This window comes from Rhipicephalus sanguineus, chromosome 4 (assembly GCF_013339695.2).
Source record: "Rhipicephalus sanguineus isolate Rsan-2018 chromosome 4, BIME_Rsan_1.4, whole genome shotgun sequence".
Classification (NCBI taxonomy): domain Eukaryota; kingdom Metazoa; phylum Arthropoda; class Arachnida; order Ixodida; family Ixodidae; genus Rhipicephalus; species Rhipicephalus sanguineus.
In genome coordinates, this window is record NC_051179.1 from 84,458,656 (window position 1) to 84,481,105 (window position 22,450).

The following is a 22,450-nucleotide window of genomic DNA, read 5'->3' on the forward strand; positions in this document are numbered from 1 at the left end:
CCATACCCCCTTTTTAATTAACAGGGTTCTCAACTGAGCGGAGTGACAACCTGCTGCGGTTCTCTCATACGGCTTGTCCACCAGCAGTTTTGCCCGTGAGAATGGCAGTTTTCTTGGCTCTCGCCGCTGCGTCTTGCAGTCTACAGCTTGTTCGGGGTATATCGCGGCTTTCCATGACCCTGCCGACACCGCCGTAGGTACAAAGGATAAAACGTGGGCGGCGAACGGTCGAAGAAAAACACCCCATTCACTACTTCCCGGCTCTAAAGGCCAGTCTTTTCATGAGCAAGCGCTTCCACCGGTCAGCGGGGGAGTGCGGCGTCCGTTAGTTGGTCGTGACACCGGGTCGCAAAAATGGCAGTCTGTGACGCCTACTAAAGGCTATAGAAACAACCTAGAGGCAATCTAGAACCTGCATGACCTAGCTAAGGGCTAGAAACAACCTAGAAGCAACCAGATTAGTCTTCAGAATCGTCCACTTTCTCTGTTTCAAGCCTTGCGCGGCTCGGTGCAAGCGTCGCCATTTTTTTTTAAATATGGCTGAATAGTGAAGAGCACAATGTTACAGTAATATAGTTGTTCCAAGAAGCAGCGAAAATAAAACACTTGAACATATAGTCTAACTTTTTTTTCTTTTTAGCGGATGAGTGAAGTTTCATTCGCTTAATTTTATTGTTTTCCTGGTTTCTGGAGTAGTCTTATATGAACAAGCGGTCGTACCATACGCATCAGGGGAAGCTTCGGTGAACTGTTAAATGGATCATTCATACAAAAGTGTATAGGGTAAGGCAAGGCGTACAGCCGCCGTCCTATCACTTAGACGCTGACATTCAATTAGCCCACAACAGTGGCGGTGACGGCAAGGCATGCCACTGCGTTTCTTGAACACCCTGCAAGCTTTCGTCTACTGGGCGATTTCCGCAAATTAGAAGGCTGGGGTTACCGATATACCGACACATTTAGTGCCCAGCAGCGGGATATAATGTAAACTACTACCGATAATACTTCAGCACATTTAAGAGTGGAGCTGTTTAAGCCAAGGAGGTTGGTTTAAGCTTTTCCTCCAGCCGTTTCGCCTGGAAACTAAGCTGCGCCTACTGCGTAGATGTAGTGCTGGCTCACACCCACTCAGGGGCCTACTGCGTACAAAGCAATAATTCGGCCGGTGCGCTCTCTCTTCGTCCTCTTCATCATCGTAGGATTGACTACAAATACAATTTGCGCTTGGCGACGTGTACTCGAGAAATGAGTATAGTTATAGTGCAATTCTCTGTACCGCCTAGTAATTTCGCGGGTAATAAGGCCTGCGGCCAGCACATCCGTTGAGGTTGATGCGATGGATGAGCAACATCGGCGTTTCTTTGATGCGAGTGCCTTGTGAAGAAAACGACAGAGAAGCACACAACATATGAATGAGATAGAAAGCAGAGAGAGGGGGAGAGAAGTAGATAGGAACAGAGTGTGAGAACACCTTGCTAATTAGGATTATGCTAATTAGGGCATTGCTAAGTAGAACCTTCATAATTAGGACTGTTCTAATGAACACCATGTAATTAGGCCAATGCGAATTGAGAGCTTCCTAATAATTCAGGCCGGCCGCAAGCTCTGCTGTTAGTCCAGCCTTCAAACACTAGTGCAAGCTGCCCATACTGTTTTAAATGGGAAGCATTTTTTAGCAAACCTAAGGCACTTTGAGCGTTTCTATCTATCTATCTATCTATCTATCTATCTATCTATCTATCTATCTATCTATCTATCTATCTATCTATCTATCTATCTATCTATCTATCTATCTATCTATCTATCTATCTATCTATCTATCTATCTATCTATCTATCTATCTATCCGCCTACGTCTGGGTGCTCTCGTGATCGCCTCCTTACTTTTCAATTTCGCTTGCGTATGTATAAACGCACACATACAAACGCACGCACGAACATACATAAAATATGGGTGAACGCCCCCCCCCCCCCCCCCGAAAAAAAATTTCTGGCTACGCCCCTGACGTGTGGCATATACCAGTTACCAGGGGCCGCGGTATACGGGTGTGGGCCACAGGTGATTGACAGTTTATATCTACCCAGGGACGGCGAGAATAGACATTGGCATTTTAAATGCGAGAGCGTCAAGAAAAACTGGCACTGGAAGCATTGACCCGACGAATGCAAAGATTAAAAATTATGATTCCAGTAGGAATCGGACCCAAGCATACTGCGTTGCAGTCAGTTATTCTACCACAGAGCCATGCCAAGTCTAGAAACTGCTTTGGAATAAGCCCTGTGCGGGCGTAATGTCGGTGCTACGTCAATTGTGGTTGTAGTGCTGGCAATTTTATAACAAAGCAATAAGCACTATATCTGCAGTACTCCTACGATACAGGCGTCATGTCAGGTTAACTTCAAATATGGTTCCAGTGTTGCCTCAGATTTTAGAGAAGTCTAATAAAGATTGCATTTGCATTCTTATGATTCAGCAAGCTATATTTAAGCGTTGCTCGTCGCCGGAGGAATACGCTAACGAAAGTTACATATGATATTCACATCATCGCAACGTAAAGTGCACTTTGTTTCGATAATACTGACGTATGTGCTCTAACGTGAGTGCTGACGTCACGTCAGACCATAAGTTACCCTTTAAACGCCAGTGTTGTCGACGTGCCTGGTAAGCTCGCGATGTGCACACAAATACTACACTTACAAAAACACGCCGATCCACCTCGTAACGCTTGGCTCAAAGCCGAAAATACAACGTAGAACGACTCGCTGACTGCTCGCATGGACGCGATTCCCACTAGGCGTGGGATCTGGTATATTTTTTTAGTAAACAGTCAGCACGTATGTTCCATGCGTGTCATTACCCGCATAACCGCCAGTGGAAGCGTGAATAGACAGGTACAATGTGCTGTACTTAAATGCAACGTTCTCTCGCATTGCACACGATACCAGCTTGTGTTATTGCGAGAGCTATTTTGGCGCGTACTCGCAGGCGTGGAAGTCGAAAATTGTGTGTCCATAACCTAAGGAAGTTGCGGCAGAGGTTTATTCGGTCAGCTCGGGAAACTGACACACACCCTGGAGCTTGGTTCATACTGGGGAATCTGCGCCTACAGCGAACGGAATTCTCCTGTCTCCGAAATTCTGCATCGCTCACGCTGCCTATCAAACCACGGCGCCGAAACGCGACACAGCGTCATCTGCCGCATAAAGCGCTAACCAGCAAGCAAGCGCCGGATATCCCGGATGTTTCCGCGGCTACGTTGGCTACAGCAGCTGCAGTGTACCACGGCGACCCGCTCACGTAGAGTTCGTGTGTGCTCCTGCAAGAGCAGAGGCATCGTACGTCTAGGCCTACTGGCAAGGGGCTTTCTGGCGATGCATGGCGAGCAGGAAGAAGCATTCACCGAAGAAGGAACGACGCCGGCGGCGGCAGTGGGTTCGTCCTGCTCTGCAAGAACACCAGAAGCTTGGTCAGAGCCAGAAACTGCTAAGCCTTCTCCGAGGTCACGACGCGGACTATAACACAGAGTAAGTCAGTTGAGATAGAGTGGTAGTCGTGACAACAATTTTTTTGCTTCACGTGGCACCTTTCGAAAAGGGCCAGTTGCTTACGAACGAGTCCGATGTCGCGACGGACTTCGACGACAGCAATATTACAAGCGCGTCTCACTTGTCCGTCATTTTTCGAAGTACTGGCACGCGCTCAGATTGTTCTACGGCGAGGGAATCCGGCAGCACCTGCAGCAAAGATAGGTCCTGCACCGACTGGCGCGCAAAGGGCTGTTTCGGCGTATCTCGTCGCCGCCGAGCTGGTTTCCGCGCCGCTCTAGCCGCCGAATGTCTCATTGTGAAGACCGCTTGAAAACGGTAGTTTGTATTTCAGAGTTCTGGCAATTACTTCAGAAAAAAGAACGCGTGACTTTCAGTATATGCTGAGATCAGTATATGCTCTGTATATATGGTCTCCTTTTTTTTCAACTTTTGAGAACTGTATTTAAGTTCAACCCACTCCTGCATGGGCACGAGAAGGGCCTGCAGTATTGTGAAATACATAAAATAAAAATTCGGCAGATCCCCCGCACTGTGGGGAATCAATGTAATGCGAAGCAGCCAGCAAAGAGCTGCATACATCGCCTTGTTTGTCTTTGAGTCAAATGAAATCATTCATGCCATGGCATCTAGTCCACCATATATCGCATGTTTGCCATGCACGCATGCATGCACAATCTAGTATACACCACACCAATGGAACGCATATTCTGGTATATACAATGCATGACCTCTCGTTTATGTTCATCACGCACTCGTGTCATGCCGTACCAATTTTGGTATATATCCAGTTAACAAAACGGCCGGAAGCACACCGTGACAGTGGCATGTAAAGCATACCGTACATGACATGCATAACATGATTCGCATGTTAAGACCTCTCATTTATGTTCGTCATACGGTCACATCGCGCAATACCAATTTTGGTATATATCAAACGACCGAACTGGCCGCGAGTGCACCATGAGTATAGCATGTAAATCATGCCATACATGACATGGTTATCATGGATTTCATGTTTCCACCTGTCACTGATGTTCATCATACAGTCACATCGCGCAATACCAGTTTTGCTGTATATCAAGCTAGCGAAACGGCCGCGAATGCACCATGAGCGTGGCAAGTAAATAATGACATACATGGCGTGCATGTCATGGTTTTCATGTTACCACCTGTTATTCATGTTCTTCATACAGTCACATCGCGCAATACCAATTTTGGTGCATATCAATCTAGCGAAACGGCGATGAGTGCGTCATGAGCATGGCATGTAAATCATGTGCGTGTCATGCATGTCATGATTTTCATGTTACCACGTCTCACTAACGTTCGACATACAGTCGCTTCGCGCAATATCAATTTTGGTGCACATCAAACTAGCGAAGCGGCCGCGAATGCACATGAGCGTGGCATGTAAATCATGACATACATGACATGCATGTCATGGTTTTCATCTTGCCAACTGTTATTCATGTTCTTCATACAGTCACATCGCGCAATACCAATTTCGGTGTATATCAATCTACTGGAACGGCCGCTAGCGCACCATGAGCGTTGCATGTAAATCAGGTCGTACATGACTTGCATGTCATGATTTTCATGTTACCACCTCTCATTTACGTTCGTCATACGGTCGTGTCGCGCAATACCAATTTTGGTGTATATCATGCGAGCGAAACACGGCTGCGAATGAACCATGAGCGTGGCATGTAAATCATGACATTCATGTGATGGATGTCATGGTTTTCATGCTACCACCTGTTATTCATGTTCTTCATACAGTCACATCGCACAATACCAATTTTGGTGTATATCAATCTAGCGAAACGACCGCGAGTGCGCCATGAGCGTGGCATGTAAATCATGTCGTACATGACATGCATATCATGATTTTCGTGATATGACCTGTCATTTATGTTCGTAATAAGGCCATAATATGACACACTAATTTTGGTATACATCCAATTCACGAAACGGCCAAGAGAGCACAAAGTCGTAGGCGGCTAGATAGATAGATAGATAGATAGATAGATAGATAGATAGATAGATAGATAGATAGATAGATAGATAGATAGATAGATAGATAGATAGATAGATACGCTCAAAGTCGCAGAAGTTCGCTAATAAATGCTTCGCATTTAAAATAAAGTTTATTGCAGTGCGCATTGTCAAATGACATTACAAGATCGGTCATGTGCCACATTTTTTTATTATTGTGCTAGCGTTGTCTTTCCGTTCAATTAACACTGCCGTTGTCGTAAGCAAAAAAAATTTACATTGACCGTAAAGCGCATATTGATAACCCACGGATACCTCTGATATAATGTTTAGATGGAACAATTGCTTCATTAGCAATCGACTGCCAGCCACAGTTCGAGAAGCCGCAAGACTATTTACGCCAACTGTACTTTCACATGAATCACGAAAAGTTGTCGGGATGCTTCGCTTTCATGAACGCATTAGAAAAAAATTACACCATTTCCCACTAAAGGGGACCATGAGGCGATGCGAAGCCGGAGCACTTGCACGATCGCGTCCCGTTGCCGTTCTTTGGGCATGCTACCGACCTCGCGTCGTGGAACGCGAAGAGGAACGCTACGCGCGTCTTGTCTTCCCTCTAGCCTGGCCGTTAATTCTCACAGGGCGAGCGGGGAACGCGGTCGGCAGGCGTGCGAGAGGGGGGCAGCGTAGGAGAGGAGAGAGAGGAGGAGGGGACGCGCACGCGCTGGTGCTCATGGCGGCCTTGCGCAGGAGAGAATTTCGGCATGTCTAGCCCGCGTTTCAGAGGAAGAGTGGAGAGGGAAAGTGGAGAGAAGGAAATGGGAGAGGAGGAGGGGTGAGGGGGAAGGGATGTGGAGAGGGGAGTGGAGAGGGTATGTGCATGCGCAGTAAGGGTGGTCACGCCGCGCACCACCATCACCACCGGATTGAACTCCGCCATAAGATACTTCGCATCTAAAAAAAAAAAAGAGTTGACTTTTGACTAGGTTGCACTCTGCGGTTGCCAACAATGCTGTCGGCACGTCTGTGGAGCCAGAATGTACAGAATCGTATCGTTTTCACAAGCAAGACCCCAGAAATTGTTGAAGTGTTAAACTGTAGTCGTACGACTGAAAAAAGAAACCCCTTCGCAATTGTTCAAAAGAACCACCCCAATCGCTCTCGCATATATTAAATAATTCTTTCGAACATTTATTATTTATTGCGGTGACTTTACACCTTAGTCATCGCTTGTCGAGGATTTCAACAGAAGCGCACACGATTTATACGAACCTTTAAAAACGCGAGTTTAGTATGAAAAAAAAAGAGAGGATGTTATCAGAATGCCACGAAATCCACAGTCACTCAAAAATTGAAAAATTCGTGAGACGCACTACCGTTTGCGACTGAACGCATACTCCTCTCAAATAACGTAATTGCTCTCAGCACCACTCTTGCCAGAGTTCCAGCGACAGTTTTTCGGTGTGACAACAGGAACAGACACTGTCACAATAAGCTGTTTTAGAATAGCGTACGCAAAGATAGCGTTTGTTGCGTACGCCCGCTATTTCCGTCACTTAACGGGGAACCGCAAGAGAATAGCGTGCGGCGCATGCTATCTTTGCAGTGCGCTATTCTAAAACTGTCTATTAGCTGATGATACATTGTTCCGGTCAAGCGAATCTTGCTGCTTTTTTTTTTCACATAACTATGTAGACGAGAATAATGTCCAAAGCCTGATGCCGCCAACGATGCATTGAAAATCTGTCAAATTGCTTTAAATACAGCAGAGTAAATATGTACAACAAGAATGGCGCGACGTCTCCCTGCCCCACACAACGAAAGCACGCGCCCCGTACAAACTAACTTGGTGCTACGCCGGCAGAACAGGATTTCCAGACACGCCGTGTTAGTCTATGCCGGAGCTATAGCGCTGAAATCCCAAGCGCTCGCTGCAAGTGGCCCGACAAAGGTGGGATTATCACATGCGCAAGTTCACACCTCTAATATATGATTGTTCTAAATGTCTGCCTCAAGCTTACTTTCATGTGATCTAAGTTCGCGCAATACTGTCGGTGATTGAACTGAAATGCTAAAAACACAAAAGTCCTGTCAACGATGAGCCGATTACACCGATCCTTAGATGTTCAGTAATGAGGCGCCTGATGGCGCGATGCCGGGCCGGTGCTGTTGAGTGCCTTGACCGTTGGCGACAGGTAGAAGATGTACTGGCCAGTCGTGTTCATCGAGATGATCAGCGTGGAGAGCAGAGCCGTCTTCATGATCAAGCCTGCCATCACCTGCGCATCAATGTTTCACCGTCAAAATCTGGCCTTTAGTGAGGTTGCAATGCGAAGCAGTACAAGGGACAGGGAAACAAACAACGAGGGCGAGCGCTTGCGTGTCCCTTGTCCTGCTTCGCAGGACAAGGGACACGCAACAGTACTAAACAGTACTAAATAACCAACTTAACAGTATACAGTACTAAACTAACATAACAGCACTAAAAACCAACTAGCCCAAACCACCTGTTTGTGACGAGTTTAATGGAAAAAGCGCTCTGTCAATGTGGTGGCCTAAAAAAATTATGAATCCCTTTCCCCTATCCGGAAAATCCGGGCAAGAGAAGCTTCGCGTGTGCGTGCCGTCATGATTTACTATTTTGCTTTCTCTATTTATTTATTTCTTCCGTTCTTTGTCTTTTTTTCTCCTTCTTTCTTTCCTTCTATCCCCAGCGGAAGCGAAACTGATCCGATTGGTCGCGGGCGTGGCGTGAGGGCGCGCCTACACATTAGGTTTCATGCCTAATGACTCACGTTCTGGCGCCAGCGCCCGAACGTGAGGACTCGCGTTCATATCCACGCAACAGTGAAGTGCGGCAACGCGAAATGACAGGTGACATCGATAAAAGATCAGATTGCCATATCAAAAACGGCTGATAGTGGATAAGCCTACGATCCAGAGAGCGTCACTTATCGGAAAACGGTGCATACCAATACGGATGTAACCGGCGCACCTTCCCGGGCCGCATTTCTCAATTCGTTTCGGCGCCGTGTTTTTCGCGCGCGACAACTTCGCCACCGAAATGTGTAACTGACAACAAGCTTCGCTTGAGTAAGTTACAGAGAGAGAGCCTTAAGTTAAGCGTATCTTTAAATAATTGAAGTCTACGTTAGTCATAAGTGGTGAAGAAAGGGGGCCTCGGCGCGCAGCCGATGCGTCGTCAACAGCACGTTTCCTCGAAGCCGTGAGGCCTTGTTTCAGCGAGTAGACCTGTTGTAGCTGGGTCTTAAGGGCGCCGATAAAAATGTATCGGGGTCGAAATGTTGTCGACACGCCGCGGTGTCGCTGGATCATCAGCTATTAATCAGTACACCGACAAAAAACGCACAGGCTCCCTTATGCCACGGAAGACGACTCGAAGGCGAAAGCTATCTTCTTTTTGTTCTCACTTGATGTATTGATCACCCCTCCCCCCCCCCCCCCCCCTACTCCGAACGCTTTCCGCCCGTAATGTGGTTTTGTGGTGCCTCCAGGATCGGAGGCATTGCAAGCTTTCTGCGCCTCACCTTGTTTCGTACTGCCTCCGTGATCAACCCACCTTTGACCAAGCGATGATGCCATGTGATGGCATATGACGTCATCAATCATCATGTGACGTCATGTTATGTGACATCATTATGATGTCTCAATTTCTGGCCATCTGTGACGTCATGATGTCGTCATCAAGTGATCATATTTTGCATCTCGTGTTGACGCCGCCTACGCCGACAGTCAATTTTCGAATTTGACGAGGCATGTGAGGCGTTCGCCTTAATATTTCGCTTCGCTTTTCAATTCCAGATCCTCTCGCTCACACGTCTTGTGAGAATGCACAAAATGACTGACCAAATTCTCATCGCTTCGTTCGAAGTGCTAAAGCGCCAAAAACACAGGCCTATAATCGCCTAACACGCCTCACAGGTATTGCATGTTAAAGAGGCAATGGGTTGCGGACTTCTCTTGCATTAGGCAAAAAAATGACTTCTTTGGTTACTTGCTTTGTATTTTATAAATCTGTCCTCGCGAAGGTTTTAATGCGGTCCGCAACGGTGGCCGAAACATAAGCAGTGCACCCTAACCGCTCCCATTATAACTGTACTAGCTGCCAAGTCCCATCCAATCAGGTGTTTAGGTACAGTGTACTGTAGTTTAGGAGCACAGCAAATAGTCCCTCAAATATCTTAGCAATCTAGGAATATGTTTACACTACAAACAAAAAACACGGTTGATCTTTCCGTCATAGGAATCGGAATAACACGAAAGTAAAGCGTGCCCTTACAGAAGTAACTGAATGCTTACTGTACATTGATATAAGAGTTTGCACAATGTATATTTATGTCTGGCAGCTAATGGCGCCGTTTAACGTGTATGCACCCACTTTGATGATTGGTGGTACGTCTCCGTCCCGTGACTAACGTCCATGTTAAATGATTAAACAAACCCTTGTGGTATTTGTAGTAGTTAACGGTGAAAGCGTTCAGAGAACGAGGTGTGATAGCCAGAAGAGCGTCGCATACTGGACGCAGAACTTGGTCGCCATCCCGCGGCATGTTAAAATGTGATTGAACACCACGGCCGGCCTAGAGGGAAACGCAAAGCGCGTCGTGCCGCCCCGGTAGCCCGGCCGCAATTTTTCTCGGGGCGAGCGCGTGAGCATGGAACGCGCTGTTACAGCCAGGTGAGGCAGGCGTGCGTCATATGCTGAGCGACGCCGACGCTTTTACGACGCTTGTCATGTTTAAACTACAAACAAAACAATTTTAAAGATAGTTAGGACTGATGTCCTATTTTTTAACTATAGAGAGTGTTGCAATCCGTCGTGAGATTAATAGACAATTCCTTCATGTAAACACACCTCTGCAGAGGCCTGCTGCGAGGTGGTGATGCGCCGCCTTTCGGCAACATGGCGTCACCCGAGTGGATTATGTCGCCTGTGTACCGTCCATCGAATGTGCGCGATTTCTCTAAGTCGGAGAAGCAGTTAGCTAAAACGTTTCTGAAGAACATCGCGTCGAGTGTGGAAGCAATGCAGGTGCGAATTCGCTCATCACGAGGACAGCAAAATTCACCCAGGTGAGCGAGCGAACGCTCTACGGGCGGCAAATGCAGGCGGAGAAGATGGGCAGAGTGCTGCCACCGAAGAAGCGTTCTAAACACCGTGAATGCGCGAAGAAGCTGGACGATTTTCACCTGAGAGTAGCGAAAAAGTGGTGCACAGCTTTTTTCAGACAGGCGCAGCGTAAGGCATATTGTGCAGCGTTTCAATGTGGATGAGATGCTACCGACCATGTCCAGAGTGGCGATGCCCATGATTCAGAAGAAATTTGGCTTCAAGTGAAAATACACACATTGTGCAGTACCGCCGGCGGTACCTGCGCTGAATAACGGAGAAAACAACTTTATTGTCGACGTTTCGATCGGAGACCGATCTTAATCATTCTCCACGTAGGGTCCAATGACACTGGGTCTTGATGAAGATCGGTCTCCGATCGAAACGTCGACAATAAAGTGGTTTTTTATGAAGGCGCATATACTCTTAAAATACTCATAACCTTGCAGCAACCCAAGTTACTCTTCCGCATTTAAGCCTTATATATATATATATATATATATATATATCGGGCACCGCCGGCCAGCGTAGTCAGATGTGGACTGTCAGCACTATCCAGCATGAAACACACGTATCCGTACTGTCGACAAAGAGACGTCAAGGGCCTTGTGGGCTCTCGTTTAGCAACGCTTCAGCAAGATGTGATGAGATTACTGGACCACATTGTCGGCAATATTGTGGACTATATGGTGCAACAGCTTTAATCAACCTGGAGGACGAAAATATCAGCAGTGTTGGTACGAGTTAAAAATATGATGAGATGTGAACCCCTCTAACGGGCTAACGGGATTCATGAGATGTGTGCCTAGAAGTCCGGATCATTTTGTATTGTTCAGTGAGAGTAGCCAAAATAGTAGCGCACGTCCCGTCCTGTTCCTGTGGTCCCTGTCTAATCAGCGCTGTGGCTTCAATGATCGTAACAAACCAACTAGCCCAAAAGTCTGTCCTCTTAGAGATCGAGAAGCCGCGTGGTATTACGACGGAAAATGTACTGTTTGCTTGATTTATTCAATGATTGGTCGAATGCCTGATTGATTCCGCTTCCATCCATATAGGAATTCCCCGGCCTGTAATTGAAGCAGCGTGCTTGGACAATCGCCACATTGAAGTAAATGTTGTTGTTTTTTTGTACACGTGGCAGAAACATTGAAAAAGATACACTGATTGGAACTGGTGGCGATAAAATAGGTAGAGTCCCTTTGGAAAGGATGTTCGTCCTTTCACAAACGAACCAAAGTTTAAAAAAACACCAGTCACCACCCGCTACAACACAAAAAGAACTAGACACTATAGCACACGTTTTTGCACACAGATGAAGCCACCTGTCGAATTCACGGCGGCGACAGGCACGTAGAAACACAAAATATGTAGTGCGCTCTATCATCGTTGGCTGAGGGCGCCCGTGCCTTCAACAGTGATGTCAACAGCTTGTGAGGTGGAGTGTAGGCAGTCGCGACAGCATCTCTTTTCAAAACCATGGACTACCGTTGCTAAATTGAGGGGCGACTAATTGACAACCAAGGATTCTGTCGCTGTACACGATGCATAGACGATGCGCCCATTCTAAAGAATTCAGAACGCACAAACTCTAGGAATTACCAAAACATTAACCCGATATAGTGCGTAACCGACGTACTCCCGGATAATATGTCTAGCGGTATTTGTCGCATGGTGTTTTTGTAGCAAGGCTCGCCAGAATTCTGAAATCCGTTGACTCGTTCGAGGAGGAAGGTGTGCACACATTATCTGTTAGTTATTTTCATTCGTGTTTACACAGCCTCATGCATACTAGCCAATAGTGCCGGTCGCCTGTAGATATACGTTCCTTGATTCAAGAAGGCGACCCTTCTTGAATCTGCAGCTTTGATGATAGCGATCATTTCTGTTTGCCGAGATGTTAGAGAAATGGGACTGGTCTTCGAAGAAAAACGTCTTTCTAGGCCGCTTCCACATATATTCTTTCACGTGGTATGGTGATGCGCTACGTGCGATTTCCGTCCGCAATGAAGAAGAACAGAAATAAAGTAAGTGAATACAGAAACCATCGCAACATAAAACGTTATCAAATAAAGAAATCAAAGCAAAACTAATAATTAAATTCCAGGATATATAAAAAGTAGAAGTATACAATAAATTTATGCAAGACAGAAATACGGCGTGGTTGAGAAGTTCGACACTAACCTTAATTAATTGCCTGCCCACAGATAGTTTTTTTTATAAATTGTCCGTTTTTATGTAATGACCCCTATTTGACAGCATCACGTGTTGCCTCCTCTTTTTTACAGCGAATGCTGCTATGAGGACAAAACAACAGCTGTTTTTGACAGCGTAGTTGTCCGCCGCCGCCGCCGGTGTCTGTAACCGCTATCGCGCGAAATGAGAAAAAAAGATATCCATGATTGTATGGGATTTGAACCTGGGCCCTCTGCGTGGCAGTCGAACATTCTAACACAGCCACGCCGGCGCGTGAAACTCCTTCCCAAAAAGACCCTATACAGGCGTCACATCGGGCAAGGAATTGCGTTAACGTATGTAATATAGCGTGGAAGAAGAAGAAAGTAACAACTAGGCGGTCACACAATGCGAAATGCGTAACGAGTGGGTCGTCTTAATGCTTCCAACCCATTACAAAGGGATCAGCTATAATTCTTCATTAGCCACACCATCAACAAAATGAACAAAAATGTCTTACAGATGTGTAGCATGTACCTCGCTTCTCCGCAGGATAAAGAATAATGGCATAGTGGGTGCTTCCCTACTTCACAAAAATTATGGTGATTTATGGCGTAGTGGGTACCTCGCAAGTGCCTGTCGTATTTAAGTGCGGAGTCTTTTTTGTCATCCATTCATGCATCTATGTCGCGTGATCATGCTCACTGGAAAGCTCTCAATACAGGCCACAACAAGGCTAGCCATGCTTAAAACTGCATTAAAATGAACAAACAAGGTCTAAATTAATATAATAAAATAAATGACCAAGTAATCGCAATAAATAACTTAAAATCGCTAAAAACGTTTGTAAACATGCAGCTGACTCCAGCCCCGCGCAAGAGAGGGCGCCACCGCCTCGCAGAGCGCGCGATTTCTCCTCTCACCGGCTTTCTACGGCGAAACATTTGAAGGGGGAAACAGGAAGCAGGAAGTCTATAAAGCGCAGCAAAAAGTAGTGCACATGTTGCACACCGAGTTCGCGAAGCTCCCTAACAAGATTCTACTCCTGCCGGGGAAACCCTGTAAGCTTACCTCAATCAATGGCGTCATCGACGCTCTGGTAAACAGAGCAGTGGGAACTCTACAAACGGGAATCCCTGGGTGCCTGTGCTGCACACTTCCTCGGATTTAAGAGTAGTCGAGCTGCCATATGTTTTTTTTTTTGTAGCGTTAGCTACACTGGTCCAGGTGGAACAGTTTTCGCTTGGCAGTCCAAGAGCTGTGCTGCGCATGCGCGAGGAACAGTGACGTCACACAGCGCACAGCTTGCGCACCGGAGCCGCCGCCGCCGCCGCCGCGCGCGCCTCACCGGTCTGCGAATTCCAGAGGAGTGACGTGAGAGCCGCGGCAGATGCACTGGTGCCGGCGTGCGCCCAGCTGTGCGCCTCCGTTGCGCAGTGGCCGTCTGACGCTGCGCCGGAGTCGTTTCACAGCGTCTCTTATTCTGTGCACATGCGCAGACGTATCAGTGGGGGTATACATATAGCGGGGAGGAGGAGGAGGAAAAGAAATACTGAAGGACAGGGAGGTTAGCCAGTTGTGAGACTGGCTGGCTGGCGTTTGCCAGTGTGGTATAACCATGGAGGAGAGCGCAAATGCTGCTAAGCAGCGCAGAATAGCGGAGAAGCTTGACAACCAGGAAAGCTAAGAATAATCAGCTGAACCCTATAGCTAAGGATACGTATGTCCTTGCATAGCCGAGCTAGGCCACTGCAAATTTTGCATGAAGACGAAAGACAAGAAGAAACGCAGGTTTGCAGGACAAAGTGCTTTCTCTCCTGTAAATCTGTGTTTCGTGTTGTCTTTTTGGTCGTGTTCTTGCGGCAACGTGTTCTTAGAAAAATCGAAAAATAGCCGGCCAGCCCCGTTCACTGCGCTACTGAGAGTATATATCTGTCTCGCAAACCACTCTAGTGTCGACGCTTTCATTCGCACATACTCGCGCAGTTATCGCGTTAATACCCACCAGATGTCGCAAGGGCACTTCGGCGACCTCGTGAAGGATCACCAGGGGAAGCGTGATGGGCATGATCAGGTTGGACGACGCTGCCACGGCCACAGGTATCGCGTAGTAGATAGGATGCATGCGCGTAGTGACGGCCTGCGCCACGAAATGCACGCTGTCGCTGACGTGGTCATGGTCCGATACAGTACATGATATACGACATATACTGATGAGGACGCGAGACTAAGTCTGTAAAGTCTACCCTCAACTTGGCCTTCGTGTTGCTCAGGTATAATAGTGACCATGTATGTCATACTCGGGTGTGTTTCTGAGCGGCTGGCACCAGCCATGTCTAACCGCAGGCATAGGTGCTGTGTAGGCGGTGCGGTGAGGCATTCCTTCTCTGCTAGCAATCTCTTTCAACTTTCTCGTTTCACATAAACAAAGCTGGAAAAAGGACTGGAATTAAGGACACACAAGCACGTAATTAACTTCCAACCATATAGTTGAAGTCAGCGCCGCGATTCGGTCCTAAAAAATCCAACAGTTTTCTTATTTCCGTGGCGCTGAAAAATTAAACACTGCGGTAGCTTATAGCTGGTTACTCTCATTATGGCAGGTGTCTTTCGGCGCGAAATAAAGGACGAGACAAGGCTACAAACATAAAGGACAAATGCCGAGTTTCAACTAAACCTTGCTACACAGTCATGTAAGCAACTTTGGCTGCAGACTCACCGGCTGCAATTCGTGAATTACAATATGCCCCATAGTGTAGTTATTCGGACATTTTATTAGTGAATATCCGTAGATTAGTCATAAATTAGCATCGCTTTAGCATTCATGGATGTACACCACACCGTATCGTTTACTCTAGCAGAACCTTTTTTTTTTTCTTGGAAGCCCTGCACCATAAGAAAAAGTCTGAGTAGTTACTATCGGCTACTGTTTATCATATTCGTTACAGGAATGTTACCTTTAGTAACTGCAGTTAATAACCCTATTGTTCTTAGCAGGTAGTAGCTATAAAAGCAGTAACCGTTGCTAATACTCTTTGTGTTTATGCTGAGATCCGTTACAACGTCGGAATTCTTCTTTCATCTGCAATAACAATTAATTACTAAGAATGCTCTGGAAATGTCTATTCATCTCACTGAAGCTGAAAGGCTGAGAATATCATTATTGTTATAACAGGTGCACTAATCAGTAACAAAAAATTTGTTAGATGATTAAGTTATCGCGGTGACATTTAATGAAGAAAATCATAACAACGGATAGCCAAGATTAGCCAGCACTCGCTATGTCTAGCCGAGCTTAGCCGACATTTAGCCAAGATTAGCTCGTGACAGTAGTATGCGGGGAAACATGGTAGCAACGAAGGCCTCGATTTCAGACATTCGTTGGATTGGGTCATGTATCACTGTCGACATCACATCTCGTTGCAGTAAGGGCAAGATTACCGGGAAGACATTGCCTTCAAGAATTCTCGCAATATACGTATATCTGCTCTCAGAGCACCGTTTATTTGCAGTGAGCGCTTGATTGCGTACCGCGTGGATGGTGAGCGGCAGCAGCAAGCGGCTGAGTGCTTCGTTGTTCATCGTCTCGGAGAGCAGCGCCCCCACCACGGTCAAAACGATTTGCACCGTGAGAGGAGACTGGTGCATCCATGACGACGCACGCAGGGACGTCGCCACTGTGCTGTTTGCCTGCAGCACGTCAACACCGTCAGCTTCAAAAACGATGAAGTGGCGCGATGCACACGCTGACGGCCGAGACCGACAAACCATTAACATTTCTAAAAAGTGTGACTTGCCACAAAATAATTAGCGGTTTTTTAAACAAACAAGAAAACTCTTTGCATGCAATAGTTCTACTCATCACACGAAAAACTAAAAGAATTGTTCGGTTAGACAGGAGAGAAAGTCGTCACCACGAGCACCAGCTGGACGTCGTCCAGTACAAATGGGCATTGTGGCTTTGCCACCTCCAACAACCGATTCGGGGCACTGGGGGCGCACCACTCCTTTGCAGAGCTTCGGGAAGCCCATCTCGTTAACCAAATCAGTGGTGTGTAGCAGACGCCTTCAGGGCGCCGTCTGCTGCATAGATTCGGCCTCAGTGCGATATCTCGCCAGGAACCTCTGACACCGGTAGCGAAACTCTGGTGTCAAACCATGGGTGGAACCGCTATCCCGCAACATGACCCCCTAACTACATCCCGGCCACAGACTAGAACGCGCCGTGGTCCTTCAGGCGCGATACCCCGACCGCCCTGGCGTTTTCTACCTGGACGTCTCGGGCTGGGATCACTTCACGGCCGCTGTGTTCCCAGAGGGCAACACGTCGGCGGCCCCTCCTTTAGAGCCGACACTGTAACGCAACCTTAGGAGGTTGCCATTGCTTTGGCCGCCTCGCATCGCACATCAGGCACCATCCTGACGGACTCGCGCGCTCGGCTTGTTCTCGATGCCTTCAGGGTTCCATCGCCCACTGGTGGCTCGCCTGCTTCGAGCAGCCTCTTGGCGTTTTAACCCTCACCCCATTCGCATAGTGTGGATCCCAGGCCACTCCTGCCTACCCGGCAACGAGGCGGCGAATGCCGCTGGCCGCGCTTCTCTCATCCGAGCCGTTTCCCCTCCATGTGCCGAGACGGTATCTGACAATGCGAATCTGACGCACTTTCGTAAATTTCTGGCGTATTAGCGGGCTTCGCGTCGCCTCTACCTGGACCCCGCACGCGATCTGGAGAAAGCAGACGAACGACGACGACGTCACCTCGAGACGAACACCTAACTCAGTCCGGTGGTCGCCAGGCACCGTCTCTTCTCTTTCTCTAGACAGAACAGGCAGAAGAATCAGAAACAGCCAGAGATCATTTGTTAACTCCCTTGCAGTGTCGTCGCAAACTACGCAGCTAGCGCAGCAACCTATGTAACAAGCGGCCTTGACAGGTATTAGCTGATTTCATTATCACGAACAGCGCGGGGTGCCAGCGGATATGCTGTGTTGTGCATAAAGCTATACACCGTAATCGCCACTGTAGGCCGCCGCGTGCAGGCGCCGCGAATGTCCGAATCGGAAACGAATGCGTTCGAAGAAATAAGAGGAAGGGCTCAGGCCATGACGCGCGGTGAAGTATACCTTGTGTGGCGCACGGCCCTGTTTCAATCTCTCTGCAACTTAAAGCGCGATTGTGGCGACGAAAGGAGTGAGAAATTAACTCGTCACGCCTGAATCCTTTAAACAAATGTCTTACGTTCGCTCATCCTTCCCGTACGTGTAGCTCTCGCATACTAAACCTTTCACCATTTCAAACGAGAACTGATATGTTCAAACACAGTTTGTTTCTTGTGTGTGTTTTAGACGCGAAGTATCTCTTGCTCGGCGGTATGTAAGGCGGCGTGGTAATCCGCACGCAGAGTTGATCACACTGCGCATGCGCGACTTTCCTTCCGTCTCTCCAACAGCTGCGCGTTACTCTCTCCACTTCTCTACCAGCACCTGCTTGCGCTTCTCCTGCGTTCTCGCTTCTGCTCTCACGGCGCATACGTTACTCTCCTCCTCTAGTCTCCTCTCCTTCAAATAGTAGAGCGCTGCGCGCGTTCAGTTACAGTGTACTAGAAGGGGGCAGTGGAACGAACGAAGCGGCCGCGCCGCATCTCGGGTGATGCTCCGACGGGCGACCGTAGCGGCGGCGCTGTAGTCACTTTGTACTACTGAAGCTGTGGAGAGCGTCTGCATTTGGCGCGCGCTCGTCGCAGCCTACGAAAGCGTGTAATTGCGCGTTTTGAGCGCGTTTATTGCATTACTGAGCTTCAATCGGTGTCTCAACGCCTGCTACGCGTCATGGTGCATGAGTGAATATGCAGGTGTGCCAAAATTGCGCCGAGATATTTCCTGTTCTTGGAGCCTGCCGACCCCCAAAGAAGGTGACAATCGGATTTTGCGCACATGCATCTAGCTGCTCACTGATTGCTGTGCGGTTTGCAAGCAGCACTTCGAGCCGCGCTACACTATAAGTGACTACGAACACTGACTACGAAGAACTAACGAACCAGCGACGAAAGCCTACAATTCTTCTGCCGGCAGTCTGTATACGATATATCCAGAGCATTGATCTCTGTATGAGCTCGAATGCGCTCGACTGTTTCATGACTCATGAGTATAATCGGAGTACAAAGGACTCTATCGCAACATTTATATTAGTGACGGCTGAGTTCTGCCAGTTTTGCACTGTTTCTTAAATGCTGAAAGGCTATCTTGTTTTAACAGCATGCTTCCGCGATTACGATACATCGGTTATGCGACCTCTGAGGGCTTAACATACCAGGAAGGCGAGCCAGGAAGCCGAGCCGAAGGCGCGTGTTCACCTCCAAGGAACAAACTTCATGCATCAGGGCTTATCTCAAGCGTATTCAAATTCGCAAATGTAAATATAGCCCGTCGGTTATTCTGCCTAAATTCATTACAGCCAGTTCTCATTTTCAATGGACACCTTATACTGCACTTTTCCTGATCTTCTATCGATGCCATTAGAAAAACTTCTTTTTGACAACGTTTTGTATTATAATTTCATTGCTTTATCTCTAAAGTGTCAAAAGTGAAGCCAGGAGGGGCGGTGGCAGGCACGTAGGCAAGGGGGGGGGCCCGCCCCCCCCCCCCCCAAATTCGTCCAGCCTCTTATATTCCCGGGCAACTTTTTTTCTTTTTACCATGAAAAGACTTTCTTTCGAATAATTAGGCCTTGGGCCCCCCCCCCCCGAAAAAAAATCCTGGCTACGTGCCTAGGCGGTGGTGCTCTATGCTTTGCGAGATTATGTTCATATATATATATATATATTTACACGCACAAATACGGATAGAAGTATCCCCTCCCCAACCGGCGCCTAGCAATTAATAACAATATCCGTGCAAGGCACCTGAGGACGACCGTTACTTGTACCGGTCGAGTTAACTTTGCGTTCCAATACCTTTGAGCCCTCGTAATGTCTAAGTCATATTTACAGCGCATTTGTAAAGATTCGCCAACGCGCGGTAAATGATCGGTGTGAGCTGCTCTAATTCCATTAGAGCAGCTCAGTTACTCTCAATAAACTAGACGCCGAATCACCACCAAAGAAAGCATTGGGGCAGAAGAAATCAGAATAAGAAACGCCCTTTTTGTTTCCTCTGTCTCTTTCTTCTGGCGGTCGTTCGGCGTCTAGTTAATTGAGAGTAATTGTTCTAAATAGCCCAGCAATAAGTTCGGCTCAATTACACTGAGATCGTGAATATTCACGGTCGGTGTCAGCCCGTTTTCATTTTTATATTTTGCGTACTTTCCAGCAGTCACTGCGGGTACAACTGATTTGCAGTATCTCTCAAAGGCATATATGAAGCAAGCATCCATTAAAAGCTTTGAAGTTTTGTCTATCAAGGCTTACGACGACAATTCCTACGCTTAATAATGATAGACATGCAACGAAAGCCACATCAGTGCCGATTAGCCGGGCGCCGCCGATGCGTCCAGCAGTTCTAGCGGCCCGTTCTAGCGCGCCGCGCCGCGCGCCTTCAGTACCGAGCGACTGCAACGCCGCCGCTACGGTCGACGCGGAAGGCATCAGGCGGCGAGGCGCGTTCACGCCACTCAACAGTTCTAGTACAGCGCTTGCCTCGATTGGCTCCTCTGAAATGCGGGCTCGACATGCCGAAATTCTCTCCTGTGCAGCGCCGCGATGAGGGCCAGCGCATGCGCCTCCCCTTCCCTCTCTCTCTCCTCTCCTACGCTGCCTCTCTCTCGCGCTTGTCGACGTTCCCCGCACGCCCTGTGAGAATTAACGGCCAGGCTAGAGGGAAGACACGACGCGCGTAGTGTTCCTCTTCGCGTTCCACGACGCGTGGTCGGTAGCATGCCCAGCGAACGCCAACGGAACGCGATCGTGCAAGTGCTCCGGCTTCGCACCGCCTCATGGTCCCCTTTAGCGGGAGATGGTGTAATTATTTTTTTGTTTTTTCTTCTCGACAACTGAACACTGAAATTATTTACCAGGAGGTGTTCGTGAATTTCTATCTGCACTTGATGTGTGATCCCCACTCCTGCAAAAATTACAGCGAGGCTGCCGTATGTAATAAATAAATAAATAAATAAATAAATAAATAAATAAATAAATAAATAAATAAATAAATAAATAAATAAATAAATAATTGCACGTTTCGTGCAATAACTTCGTTTATAATAAACGGATGCATTTTTCTTGCGGCAAGAGTGTTGAGGCAACCAAGATCAATATAAAGATACCCTAAAATTCTATGGCAAATTAAACAGGTGTTTCAGGTCCTGTTGATGCGGCGCTTACATGACTTCGAAATTTCATTGCGCTGATTGGCTACACCCGCCGCATTCCGATGGATGTACAGTAATAAAACGCTCGCATGCTGTGTACTTTAGGTTAGAGCATCGGACTGCGCAACGAGAGGATTCGAGTTCCGTGTCCCGCTGTCGGAATACTTAAAATTTTAGAATGATGATCGAGCCTCAGTAAACCTCTTTTTAGGAGTCTTTCGTCCGTACCTCTCTTTCAAAGGAATGCAGACTTAATATCGTTTGCCTCTAATTGTTTCTCAGACTCTTCATCCGCAACTCTGGAGGCTACACTTCTGCTGCGCCATATTGAATCTGTTAACGTCAGTTCTTGCCGTACATCACTGCATAAGGTCTTTTTCCAAAGCAGTTTCAAGCGCTGTCATGGTTCTGTAGTACAATACTTGACTGTACAACACGTTTTTCTGCTAGTTGGCACATTCCATTGAGGAAATATGTATCCAGGCAAAAACGAACGAACGTAAAAAAAAAAGAACTTTCCTGTCTTCTTCGCCGTATTCTATGTTCATTCTTTTTTGGCTAGATATACATTTCCATGCATATTACCTGGATATAATGGCATACTGGCAGAATATCTGGGCATATGGCTGGATATACTGCCACGCATAATACTTGGGTTTGGTTCCAGGTAAAAATCTTATTTTTCTTCGCATGCACGAGGATTCTATCGTCCCTGCGCTGTCGCGTCAGGGTAACCGTCCTCTTCTTGGGCAGCTTCAGCAAAGACACCTAAGGTATTCGCCTGAATAATTGTTTGAACGTGTTGTATTGTATCGTTCACATTACCAGCCATCTCTATAACGGCTTTCTGGGCCCTGTTGGTTATGTGAATGTATCAATAGTATTAGGCACATATTCGTGTAAAATTCACTTACCTCAATGACCTTGCTGACGACCTGCACGGCTCCGAGCAGCAGAACCATTTGCCACGGAAATCGACTCCAACAGTCAGTGGCATCTCCTTGCTTTTCCGCCTGGCGCTGCTCGAACGTCACAGCTGCCGTCACGATCACCATGCTGCATAACACGCACAGCTGCGCGTCCCTTCCCGGACAGTCGTTCAGATTAGCGATAGATTAGAAATTCTTCTCTTCTTCGACGAAGCGAAATGGAACCTTGAATTTGCACGTTTAACGAGGCAAGCCGTACAAATGGGCGAGAAGTGTTTTACACCGACAGCCAAGGAATGACATATTTTCATGATTTGATTTATTATGATTTGTGCGGGTAGATCAGATTAGCATGTTCAGCTGTTG

The 22,450-nt window shown here is 47.4% G+C and overlaps 1 protein-coding gene across 1 annotated transcript; it reads right to left on the minus strand.

Moving 5' to 3' along the window:
* Positions 1–7,672: 7,672 nt before the first annotated feature.
* Positions 7,673–22,210, minus strand: LOC119391355 (uncharacterized transporter B0285.6-like). The gene is made up of 4 exons (XM_037659039.1): positions 22,070–22,210; positions 16,381–16,539; positions 14,855–14,989; positions 7,673–7,825 (listed from the first exon to the last, which is right to left on the minus strand). Exons 1-4 carry the CDS (start codon positions 22,208–22,210, stop codon positions 7,673–7,675), a joined length of 588 nt encoding a protein of 195 aa, XP_037514967.1.
* Positions 22,211–22,450: the final 240 nt, after the last annotated feature.

Bases quoted from the DNA above. Each gene is read 5' to 3' on its own strand.
- LOC119391355 (XM_037659039.1), bottom strand. From the start codon at position 22,210: ATGGTGATCGTGACGGCAGCTGTGACGTTCGAGCAGCGCCAGGCGGAA. The intron at 16,540-22,069 runs GTAAGTGAATTT...GACGTGCTGCAG, and splicing joins TCGTCAGCAAGGTCATTGAG to GCAAACAGCACAGTGGCGAC. The intron at 14,990-16,380 runs GTACGCAATCAA...TTCGTGGCGCAG, and splicing joins TGCCGCTCACCATCCACGCG to GCCGTCACTACGCGCATGCA.